Here is a 12,466-nt window from a genome sequence, read left to right as displayed (position 1 = left end):
CACAGCTCTTTTCCAAAATCAGAAGCCTGGCATCAGAAGTTTTCTGGTCAGCATTGGCCTGCTGCCATAGAGTCCAGTGTTTCACAGAGCAGGGCTTCTGTGGACAGATCTCTGTAAGCACCTTAATACCTCATGAAGTTGTTTGTAGGGCAGGCTGAAATTGCTGGGCTCTGCTGACTCTGCCTTTCTGGCTGGCTTATCTCTTCAATCAAATGTTGTCTCTAACATTGTCCCATCCTTCCTCCACTCACCTTGTTGACTGCTGGCATCAAGCCAAGGGTAAGAATGAGGCAGTGCATCTTAGAGGTTCATGCTTGTCCTCCTCATTTTCCTCCTCCTGTTACTGCAGTTGGTGGCAGTGGGAATTCAATGCATTACACAAATATATGGTGCAATAGCCCAGGGCAAAACTGTTTCTCCAATCTCAGGGAAGGAGGTTATCTCAAGTGATCCAAACCCTAAAGCTGTGCTAATTGTGCAAGCTCTTATTCAGGAATAAGCACGTCTGTCTTGGGAGTTTGGCAATTAGTCCACAACTCTGGCACATCAGTAAGGGTCTGATATTAAAGTAATCCCTGCAGATTTACAGAAATGGAAATCTGAGAATCTGTCCAGTAATACATAAATGAAACAACTGACAATAATAGAAAGCTTCATGAAGTCAATGTGTTGGATTGCTGCCTGCCAGACAGACAGAAAGAGCAGCCTTGATATGGTTGAAAGGGTATTCCGAGAAACATCAATATAATCTTATTTTCCATAAGTAAACTTGGTGTGCATGTACCATGTGGAAGTTTTATGGAACAAGCCAGCAGAACATTGGATGGAATTTTTGGTTTTGGGGAGGATATTTTGGAGTTTTTATAATGGGGCCAGGAGGGAAGGGAGTTGTTGAAAGATGCCTGCTGTCAGATGGGCCAGGGATCTACTAGAGTTAAACCTCTGTCACTATCACATAGAGACAGGCTTGGTTTGTATGTTGAGTTTTGTTGTTGGAAGTGTACAAATGTAGCTGGGAGGGCACATCATCCCTATATCTGGAAACCTTTTTGGTGTGGGTGAGTTTTCATCCTCATGGAATTAAAGGACAAAGGAGTTGGCTTTTATTTCAGCTTGTGACTGGTGTGCTATGCTGGGAAACAAGTATTTGGTTCCCAGCATCACTACAGATATCCCATGAGATCTTCTGGAAGCTGCAAAACCCTTCTGTGGCTGAGATGAGAAAGACAATGTGTAGCTACTTCTTATGGATATTTGGGGATTAATATATTCACATTCGTCAGGCTGTTTAAGATCTGTGGATCAAAGAGGCTGTAAAGATGGGAAATACAATTGCTTGTTGTCAAGTGAGATTGTTTACTAATACTTTAGGGCTTTGTTTTCAAGGCATCTCAAAGTGTGTTTCTTTTTTTTCTTTTGCAAACTGTAGCCTGGATTTCTTTTAAAACAGGTAAGATTTCTGAGAGCTCTTTAATTTCACAAGTATTTGCCAGCTGTTTGACCATCTAGGCAGATCCAATGCAAAGCTAAGACTGAACTTAAATCATCTGGTGTCCCATGAATTGGCCTTTCCATGGAAAGTATCACTGCAGGGCCCAAACTTTGGGATGGTTGCCAGAACCTGCAGGCCATCTCCCGGCATGCTGCAGGCTACAGCAAAAGCCATTAGGATCACATTTTCTAAGGGCTAAGAAAAGGACCAGGAGCAATACAGATGTTATTACATCTGCTGTAGGACAGGTGCAATCTTGCTGAGCAGGTGGGATCCGGGTGCTTGGATTGCTTGTTGTCATAAAATTTCCTTTGCCTGTTCAAGTACAACATAGGGCTGTAATTTTATATATCAAAGCCAACTAGTTTTTCACCTGGTAAGTAGAAATAATAACAATTCCATAGTTGCTATTTACCTGTTTCAATAAAGGATTTCTAAAGCCCTGTATAAAAGGGATCTTTAGCTTGATTTTGAGATGAGAAAATCGAGTCACTGAGTGGGGAAGTGATTTCTCTGGATAGCCAGCAAGCCAGCGATCGGACCCTGTTGCTGCAGACCTTATCTCAGTGGTACCGAAACCATCTCAGCACAGCATATGGATAAGAGCTGCTGCTGAACATCATCCCGCTTTTAATTTTAGCCTCAGTGTGGCAAGTCAATGTTGACCGTGTTTCTGTGTTAATCCTTGCAGCTTTCAGCCGTGCCCCAGTGCCCATGGCTGTGGTCCGAAGGGAGCTGTCCTGCGAGAGTTACCCCATCGAGCTGCGCTGCCCGGGAACAGATGTTATCATGATCGAAAGTGCCAACTACGGCAGGACTGACGATAAAATCTGTGACTCTGATCCTGCTCAGATGGAGAATATCCGCTGTTATCTGCCAGATGCCTATAAGATTATGACTCAAAGGTATAGTGTTTAATATTCTTTGTTTGCTGACTGTTGGTTTTTTAATCCAGAGCGCACACACTAGTTTGTGTGTGTGTTTGCACGAGCAAATGCAGGTGCTTAGTCTGGGTGTATGTGCACAGAATTACAGCTATCTTTGCTAAACTCTGGGTTTAACTGAGTTGGTTTAGCATCATACAATATAAATAACATTTCCTCTAAGTACTGCTGATCAGTCTTGATTCTTACTGCATCCCGATATTCCCTCTAAAATGCCTAAATATCAAGGCTCTCAGTGAATGCAGAAGGGTAATTGTTCTCAAAATGCATATTCACTAGTTTTTGTGCTGTGTTCAAACAGAAGGCCAGTAATCTCCTTCAAACAATTAATATTTTGTGTTCTGAATAACATTTGCAGTTTTCAAAACACCAAGAAGCATCTGCATCATTCCTTATGTTGCCAGGCTTAGTTTTAGGGAGGATCTGAATTTCCAGTCAAGCACTGGTATTCTCATTGGTGAATTGCTAAAATTCTGTATAATCACTATAGCTGTTAAATGTGGCTGCTGCATTTGGAAATGGTAACTGAGATACACTTAGACATGTAGACAGACCCCTGTCTGGCTAGCAGAGCCAGGGCCTAACAGTTTATTCCAACCTAGAGGAAGCTTGGTTATGAAAAGCCTTTTAAACATAGCTGAATTTCTAAGGATATTTTCTGACACAAGTGGTGTTGTGGGAAGGATTCATAAGTTACAGCTCGACGTGTAATTGAATTCAGTAATACATTCCTAACGTGTGAATAATTATTTAGTACATTTGACTGTTAATTAGTAATAGAGATTAGTATTTCAAGGTATTAATAATGGCGTTGGCATAGGCAAAGTGTTGTTAATTGACGTCATGACAACCACGTTTGGGACCTAACAGTGACCTAATGGCTTAGAACAGTGCAGGGTTTCAATGGAGTATCTTACTGTTTGCTGTGAAATGCTTTGCACTAAAAAGGACTGGTGTGAGCAACATGAGTTTCACAGGCTAACTGCTGGTTTTGATTTTCCTTAAGAACTGCTCCATGGTGAGCATTTAGGTCTCAAAATGGTGAGAAATCTCATGGAAAATGTCCTTGTCTGCATATGGCTCCTGTAAGACCATTCTTAAGTTGGACCTCCTTGTGTAGCTGACTGAAGTCTTGTTTCTAGGGTTGTGCCAGCTGCATTTCCAAGAGGAGTGGAAAGGGTAACAATGTGCCATCAGCCAGTGCCTTGGATTTGGTGTGGTTTTAGTGGAATTACTGTAATTCTCCTGTTCAGGTTGTTAGTGGCTTCAAGCAGAAACCCTTAATCCTCTGCATATTGGCAGAATAAAACCATGTCATCCCCTTTGTGGGCTGTTACAGAGTACAAAGTATTAATATTTTTTTATATTTATATATGTATTAGTGTCCTCCAGGCAGCAGCTCCTGAGCCAAATGCAGAGCTCTGCAACCTTCTGGTCAGTCCCTATGTGTAGCAAGTCTGCAATAAACACTGGCCCTTTGGTCAGGGAGAGCACATAATCATCTTCTGTGCTCATGGCATTGCATGGAAAACTTCTGGTGATTACTCACTTGCAGGTATCATCAGTGCAGGCTCAAATGGCTTAGCAGAGTTAGCAGGGAAGCTCATCTCTGGGGCAAAGTATCTCTATTATTCCATTTGGGCAGAAAGTGGTGCTGTAGAGGATGGACACCAGAGGGGAGAAAATGTGTGCAATCCTGTTATTGGGTACTATTGAGTTTCCTGAAAATAAATATAGCCTGACGTGAAAAGATAGGTAAAAAAGGGAAAAGTATTCTACTTTGCATTTTTGTCAGTCTCATTCCTTTTTTAAAGTTTCCATTAATTCAAAGAGATGAAACAATTTAAAAATAAAGCCATTAAAATGAAATATATTCTTAAGATGCAAACTAGTCTGTCAGCTCACAGCTCCGAGTACACTTTATAACCGAGCCTCTGAAAAAAGTAGTTTAAAAGGAAAATTGTGACAGCCTAGTAGCTGTGGCACTAACTATGGCATTTTCTTCTGAAAGCCTCTACCTGCAAAATTAATCAATTTAGCAGTATTTGGGTGGGTTTGCAGATTAATGCAGGCTCCAACACAGTGAGCTTGTCTTTGCTAACACTGCAGGGTGGGGGAGCAGCTACTGGGAACTAAAGATTGTCGTGACAGTGTAACCTGCATGGTAATTGAAGCTGTCTGTGCATGGAAGGAAAAATGGTATGCGCAATGTGTGCTTATTACGCATTGATTAATTATTGCATTCATAAATACACAGTCCCCTTGTAGGCTGTATAATAAGTTGTCTAACTACTGGCAGATTTTAATCAGCAACACTGCACAGCCGACTCGGACACATTACGGCGTGGCTGTGGGGAGGGAGAGAGGGAAGGATGGGAAGGAAAGTGTGTGAGACAGAGGTGGTGTTAGTATGTGAGGTAAGGCTGTGAGTGAGCAGATTTATGGTAGATATTAGTGATTGCTCCCCCCAGCCCACCCCACTGAAAAAAAAATCCAAAACCCAACAGCCTGAGCTAACATGTTCCTTTCTTCTGTATGCTTATATAATTTAATTTTTGCAGACGACTACGTGAGGTTATTTTGAAAGGGAAAGGCATAAATCTTACGGTGTGTTTGTGGAGCCCCCTAAGCAGAGGGAACACAAGGAGTTCTTGCTGCAAGTATTGCCCTGAAATTCTCTACAATTTTGGGAGTATTGCTTGAAGTAAAGGACTTTTAAGCAGCTTGTAGGGAGCTATTTTATAGGACATTAAATCTCTGGGGCCTATTTTGTTGGGGTTCTTGTTTTTTTTATTTTGCCAGCTCCTCCTTCAAACGTCTGAGCAGCTGCTGCCCATAACAGCTCAGAAAGCGTGCTTTATGAACTGAAGTTTTTCTGATGTGAATAGAAAAAAATGTATTTCGTAGCATGTTTGCTTTGGAGAAGCATCTTTTCGAGGGTTGTAGCAAATAATTAAATTCTAACCATGCCCATTGTAAATTGTGTGCACTGTGCCATGGGAGACTTTGCCATGTCCTCCCTTGAGTGACTGTGCCACAAAATTAACATATCATCCATTCCAACAGCCAGGGTTCTCTGTGAACAATAGGGAAAAGCAGCCTCCTATTCCCGTAAGAGTTGCCTTTGTTTTCATAGTGTTACCACAGTTTAGTATATTAAAAACACCCTAAAGAAAAATGAAAAAAAAAAAAAGCTTTTGGTGCGCTTTCTTGAATTTCCTGTGGATGCTTCCCACCAAAGAAGCATCCTGGGTTGAAAGCAAGGGAAGGAAGAAGAGGGGTAGATCAGGTTTTTACATGTATGTTCACAGAACTTTGTGCTGTCAGTACCACCTTTGTATTTAACTTTGTCGTTTGGAACATTCTTTTCCATAGGCTTTAACCTCAAATGTTAAAAAGGCCGGGGGGGAGAGGGAAGTCCAAGTAAGAACAGTGGGAAGTACCTGACATGTAGGTACACATGCATAGAACAATTGCATTTTTTTGCCCTAAAGGCAGGAGCAACGCTTTTCTTTGGCTTTTCAGATCCTTGTCTACCCTAACCATTGTCTGCTACTCTTAATCTGGAGGAAGGAAAGGAGGGATGGAATAATGAGGCAAAATGACAAAACCAGCAGGCAGAACAAAAGAGACTGGGGAGAAATGTTCACAGGTCTCAGCAGTTGTTCTCAAGATCAAAGCAAAATTCTTTCTGCCCTAGAAGATGTGGAAGGCTCTTGCTGGGGAACTCTCATCTCTCTCAACAACTCTCAGAGAGCTCAGTTTGCAAAGTAGGCAGCATTTGCCTTTTACCAGAGCAGAACCATGCAGAGCTCTTGTATGCTGCCCTTACCACTTCTGGCTTAGGGATGAGGGCTACTGAAAGCTGCTCAGCTATCTCCTCTCTTCTCCCCTGAAGGGAGGCACAGCTGGGAGGTACTAGATGTCCTGCTGGGCCTGCAGTAGCTTAGCCGAGCTAATTTCCTTTAGGTTTGAGTCTGATCTGTGTGTCTTGTCTCTGTGATTTCATTGTTGACATCATTGATGAAGCTTGCAGGTCAAGACTTAAAGGAAAACAAAAATAGAAAAAGTGCAAGACTGCAGGAATATAAGACTGTGGTCAGCTTCTCTCAGATTTCCCTTTAGTTTCAGCAGAGGGCCTAATGTTTTTGTGTGAGAAGAGACACAACTCTTAGTAGTCAGAAGGATGGTAGCAGGCACTTTGCACAGCGTAGGGGAGAATAAATAAATTGAATGAAGCAGCTTGCATTACACTGCAAAGATTTTTCATCTCCTGAAGGGCTGTGTTTTGCTAATGTTTTTGGTTGATGACCTGAAAAATACAGGAGTCTGAAATGAGTGCCATTATTATTGTAATAATATTGCATCTCATGGCGTGCTGTTATTGATGTTATCAGCTTCTGCGATTTTCAAGACACTTTTCAAATGTCAGTGATCTGCACTTGCATTGGGAAATAAAGAGTCAGGATTATCTGTATCTTACAGATAGGATAAGTCACATTAATCATTCATAAAAAGGCCACTAGTTTCGAACATACTGGTTTTGGGATGTTCTTGTAGAGTCTTTTATATTAAGTAGCTTGTTGCAGTGCACGTGGGAAGGTGCAGAGGACAAGGAGAGCTGCAGACCTGGAGGCTCTGCGATGACAAGGCCATCAGCAGGACTGAAGGGCACAGCTTCAGCTGAACTGCAGCACAGCTGTGTTAGGCTCTACAAAATTAATAGCATATTTCTTAGAAAACAGCCCCCTGCTTAGATGCTGTCATCACCTCTGACTCAGATACTGAATGCCCTATTTGGTAGGAACCCCACCACTCTCCTCTGCATCCTGCGCACATTTTGCAAAGACTGCCAAAATACTACTCATTTTTCTAAATTTGTTACCACACAGATGGCATGAGAAGTACATTTCTGAAGGACTGAGATGCTGCAATGGGAAGCTAGGCTTTCTGGGAAGCATAAGTCTGGCGCTTTGAGATCTCCACGTGAAAAGCATCAATATGGAAAAATACTAATGTTTCAGTTAAACAGTTTTTGTAACCAATAGAAATCAACAGGGAATACTGAAGCTCACATACCCTGGATTCTGATTTTAAAGGTTTGAAAACAAGCCTCACCACTTGGTTAAACAATCTATTTTCTCACCATGTGGAAAGATTTTAAAATTAAGGGAATTCTGTTAATCTCACCTGATCCTTGACCCTGGGACAAGGGCGTGTATGCTATTACTAAGATGGGGAAAAAATTAAAAATAACCAAACAACAACAGTAACTCCTAGTGGGGTTTTGTGCACTGGGCTGTCAAATCACCCCAAAATAGACTGCTACTTCCTAGCCTACACAGTCTTAATTTATCCTACCTCTTCCTTTCCTGAAAATGCTGTCAGAGTAAATTCTTAAAGTGACAGCCCCCTGGAATTGCTCTAGTACCCTAGTAAATCAGGGCTTGCCAGCCCAAACATCTCAGCTGATTGCAGCTGCCATGGTAACAGATGAGGAGGAGGCAGTAGCTTCTGAAGGTAATTAGATTCCAAACCGTGGAAGGCTCTGTAGATCAAAAATAGTGCTCTAGGCCTCCCTGAATACCAATTGGTAGCTGTGGCCAGCTGTAAAACACCACACTTAAATAAATAAATAGATGGTTGTGTTGTGCTGTGGCTATTGGGTTTTGGTTGCTGTTAGCATGTGACTCAGTGCATTGCCATTTGGGAAAATCCAGACCTGAGTTGAGAAGTGCAATCAGCAGCCCCTGTGGCCAAAGGGAAAGGCCTCTTTCACGTGTGCATGCTAGAGGAAGCTGGAGGAATTAATCTTTGCTCTTTTCTGAGACCATTTCAGTTTGCCAGGTATTTTTTTTTGTTTCTTTCCAGTTTTTTTTCCCTGCCCTCTCATTGGCCATAACTGACAAAAAGAAGACACGGGATAATCTCTTGAGCAAATCATATCTTGAAGTGGCCTCAGAATCTCTGAACACATGATGTGCTGAAAACCATACAGGGAAAATCCAGGTTTATTATTCCACCCATTACTTTACTAGTGTGAAAGTGGTCAACTCCAGCCTGTCAGAGGGCAGGGACTGGCCAGCCCTTGGCAGCCTTTGACGTGTAGCTTTTGCCAGTGGGAGAAGACCTATGTGAAACATACTCCTGTCATCTCTTTTTCTTCTGGATGTTTGAGGCTCGTTGAGAACAGCAGCTCCTCGTTTGTAACATGGGAGGAAGGGTTGAGCAGAGATGGATGTGTGGCTGGCAGCAGTGTCCTGGAACCACAGGAAGGGCACTCAGGGAAGATGCAGCTTTAGGCTCTTGGGTGTTGTCTTCTGCTTTTGCTGAAACAGGTTTTGTACCATGCAAGCATAATCTGAGCTGTCCAAAGAGCAAAGTTTAAAGCGAGGCATCTGCATGTTCCCTGTGGCACCTCCTGCCCATTCCCTAAAGTGCTGAAGTGATAAACATTGAAGATGCTTTTGCTCAGTCTCCCTCCATATTCCATCCACCTCAATGTGACAGTCGTACGAGGCTGTCACAGGAGCTGGCCTTCAGATGCTTGGTCTTCTTGTCACAAGGCTTAAATCTGTGCCAAGCATTGCAAGATAGTCTGTAAAGTTTATTCAGGCTAAGTGGACTCATACCATCTCAAGATAACAAAGCAGAAATTTCTTTTGATTAGAAAGATACATGCACACTCCTTCTCTGGTTAGTTTTCTAGTTAGGAAAAATGTCTGAAGGGCTGTGAGGTAAGATGGCTTTGAAGTAATGCATCTATATCACTTTCTTTTGCTTCTTTCTTTCTTCATGTACAAAAGAGCTCAGTTAGTCTGTGCCTGAGGTCGAAATGGGGTTTATACACAGGGGATTGTCTATTCTCTGGGACGTTTCAAAGCTTTCATTCAGCACATTTTTGACTGCATCGTTTGTGGAATCTTTGGAGCTTGAACTCCATATTCCGTTCCAAGATGTGTAAAACCAGCACTGGCTTATACCCCACCCTCTGTGTGTGTATGCCTGGGATTTCTGTGCCTCTCTGCAGGGCTGGAAGCGCTCCCTGCAGACCTCCCCCACCTTTGCATGCTTGCAATTTGGACTCCAGAGCGTGGCTTTGTATTTCGTGTGATCACGCTGCTGATACCAAATGCAAACAGGCAAAAGATGTCCATTAGACACAAACCATTTGCTTGCCAGCATCAAAAATATGGACTGATGCAGGCAGTGTTCCTGGGTGATCAGTTCAATTTAGTCCTTAAATTTAAGTGTGGGTTTTGTTAGTGGGATGAGCTGAAGTTTATTTCAACCTCTTTGGGAAAAAGAGGGAAGGAATGACAGTTACTGGAAGCAGTGACCCAAGGAACAGGCTTTGCTGCCCATTGTAATTCAGGAGAAGGATTTTATGTATCAGTAAGTGGAGTGCATAAGAAATGCCAGGCCACATTTGGGATGTAAAGAAAGGGCAGGATATGGAATTAGATTAGAGCCATCTTCTATGCATTATGTATAAGATAATACATTGGTGTCAGTTATATGAGTAGAAGCCTTAATTCAGCTTGAGTCCTGCTGACATCGTAAACTGGGAGACAGGGAGTGGTTTATGGGCAGTAGTGGAGTCTCCAGACTGAATTATGGCCTCAGCATTCAGTCTGTTACCGAGAGCTGCAGTTGGTAGCAGGCAGTATATTACATGCTTTTACCCAGAGTAGGGCTGGTGACAAAGAAGGGAAAAACTTTATCACAGAGACACTGTGAGAAATGGAAGACTGAGTTATGGGCAAGTTAACAATAGAAAACTATAAAACTAATGCAAGAGAAGAAGGGAGGATTTCAAGCTGGACAGCAGGAAAGATGCCAGAATAGGAATAGTTTCCCCACGCAGTCACTGGTTTGCCCCTGTGCCCAGTCTTGCCTCCCTCAGGCAGGGTGTGGTATCCCATAGTGGACAGGGACTATCTCTGCCATTCCCATGCCTTTTTTGTTCTTGATCCATCAGAGATGGCCTTTCACCCCAATGCCCAAGATTTTTAATATCCTTTCTAGATTTTTAGCCATAATTGTAATTGCTGTATATTTTTGCTGTCTGTATAAATGGTCAGATCCTTTCAGAATCTCATTAATACTCTGGTCATGATGACTTCTAGGAGCTCTGAGTCCAGCAGGATAATAGCTTACTGTGTCAAAAATGAATGTTAGGTCTTAATTTCATTGCCATCCTTCCTCGCTGTGAAGACAGAGGCATCCAAGCTACCTTTGCCATTTCTGTTCCTTAGCTTGTGTTCATTTATCATATTGCTTCTAACTTTTCTGTTTTCCAAGGGAGAAAGTGATGATCTTTCAAGTATTTCTTCTTATGGGAGTTGGTTTGGATTTTTGTTATGAGTGTATGGAGGTTCTTGTTGTTCTCCCTGAATACCCTTCAGTTTTAAGGAAACCCAAAAGGACAGAAGAGGGAGAAAAAAATTTGTTTGTGATAAATTTGAGAGTTTGAGGTAATTTCTTTCTGTAAAGCCTGCTTCTGCTCTTCCTTTCCCCAAGTGGCTTTGAATTACGCAGAAGGTCCCATTTGACTCAAGAGTATTACACCCACACAAATACAATTGTTTCCTTCCCCAAAATGCCTGCTCTGCTCCTGATAAATTATTAGGTCCCTTGGTTGCTTGGAACAGATTGTGCCACTTAAATGATTACAGTGGTACCCAGCTAGTACTGATGGAAAGTGGAGTCTGATCCTTGATACAAGCAAATGGATGGAGTAAAATATAAAAGCATCCATTAGGTTGGAGGGAGGAAGGTTAGTTCTGGAATAAGTATAGTACTTGTTGCAGGTGTCTGGGGTGTTAGTCACACATACTGGAGCACTGTAACCTTGTCACAGATGCTGGTGAACTGGAAGTGTGGTCAAGTTGGTATTTCAAGTGATTTTTCCCCTGGGTCACGGAAAATTGCATGTACCAATACAGATGAGTAATCGTCACCATTGATGTTTCAGGGAGCAAAGAAGACATCTCTGAAAAAAGACAAAGCTGCCAGTGTCACAAGTGCACTGTGACACCCTTTTGAATTACTGGCAAGGTTGCTGCCAGTGGAAGACAGGCATCTAATATCTGAGCCACCTTAAAAAAAATCCAAACCCCTTAAGGAAACATACACACAAAGACTACAGGTCACCCTCGATGCAGTGGATTAGCTGGGGCTCTGGAAAATCAATTCTGTTTGATTAGCTGCACTTGAAGCTAGATGTAAAGAGTTAAAGCCAGGCACCAAACAGTGCAGGGCAATGCCTGTTGTGGTGGGCTGCAGTCCAGAGAACCCTCTGGGCTGTGTAGCTGTTCATGTGACAAGAGCTGTCTGGAGCTGGCATGGAGGTAGAAGCCTTCCAGGAGATCTCTGCAGAGAGAGAGAGAGAGAATTCTCTTGGCATTTTTGTGGCCTGGATGATGTCCAGGTGGTAGAAGCACCCAGTGGTTCATCTCACCAAATCACTGGAAGTCAAGGGGACCTAAGGGCAACTCACCCACCACCTGCTTTGTTGCAAACCACATGGGTGGGTGAGCCAAGCATCCTGGATTGTTTTGTAATCACTACTTCTTCCCCTGTGCCTATTCATTGTGGGGCAGAAGTGTTCTGTGCCCAGAGGTGGCTGAAGGGAAACAGAAGTTGTAAACACTTGACAATTATTTAATAACCATAAGTAGTCTATAAAATAAAGGGAGGGAAAGAGGATGGAGGTTTTATTTTACAGTGCTTAAAAGGCGCTTTGTTGCATCAGCTAACAGATTCAACACCAGCTGACACAGTGTGACCCAAAGATGTTTTTTGTCAGGAAACTTTGGTTTGGAGTAGAAACCTCCTATATATAAAGTATCCTTCAGAATGATCCATGTATTTGTACTGGTATTGACAATAGATGAAATGAATTCCTTTATTCCTTTCTCCATAGCCTAAATTTTAAAGGTTTAAAAGCACTTAAAAGCACCCATTGCAGCCAGGAGCCTGACTCCCACTGAACTGGCACAAGTCCTGAGGTCTCAATGTCCAGAAA

The 12,466-nt window shown here is 42.5% G+C and overlaps 1 protein-coding gene across 15 annotated transcripts in view; it reads left to right on the top strand.

Moving 5' to 3' along the window:
• Positions 1-12,466, top strand: part of ADGRL3 (adhesion G protein-coupled receptor L3) — a 486,265-nt gene that overhangs the window by 222,613 nt on the left and 251,186 nt on the right. For 14 of the 15 annotated variants that reach the window (XM_085058079.1, XM_085058071.1, XM_085058067.1 and 11 more), the window contains exons 4-5: positions 1,430-1,450; positions 2,184-2,397. In XM_085058079.1, the coding sequence (XP_084914205.1) occupies positions 1,430-1,450; positions 2,184-2,397 (235 nt within the window). The remainder of the gene's footprint in view (positions 1-1,429; positions 1,451-2,183; positions 2,398-12,466) is intronic. The other variant, XM_085058069.1, reaches the window with a different exon arrangement.

Source organism: Lichenostomus cassidix, chromosome 4 (genome assembly GCF_008360975.1).
Source record: "Lichenostomus cassidix isolate B80296 chromosome 4, HeHo_3.0, whole genome shotgun sequence".
NCBI lineage: Eukaryota > Metazoa > Chordata > Aves > Passeriformes > Meliphagidae > Lichenostomus > Lichenostomus cassidix.
This window is presented reverse-complemented; position numbering and strand designations above follow the sequence as displayed.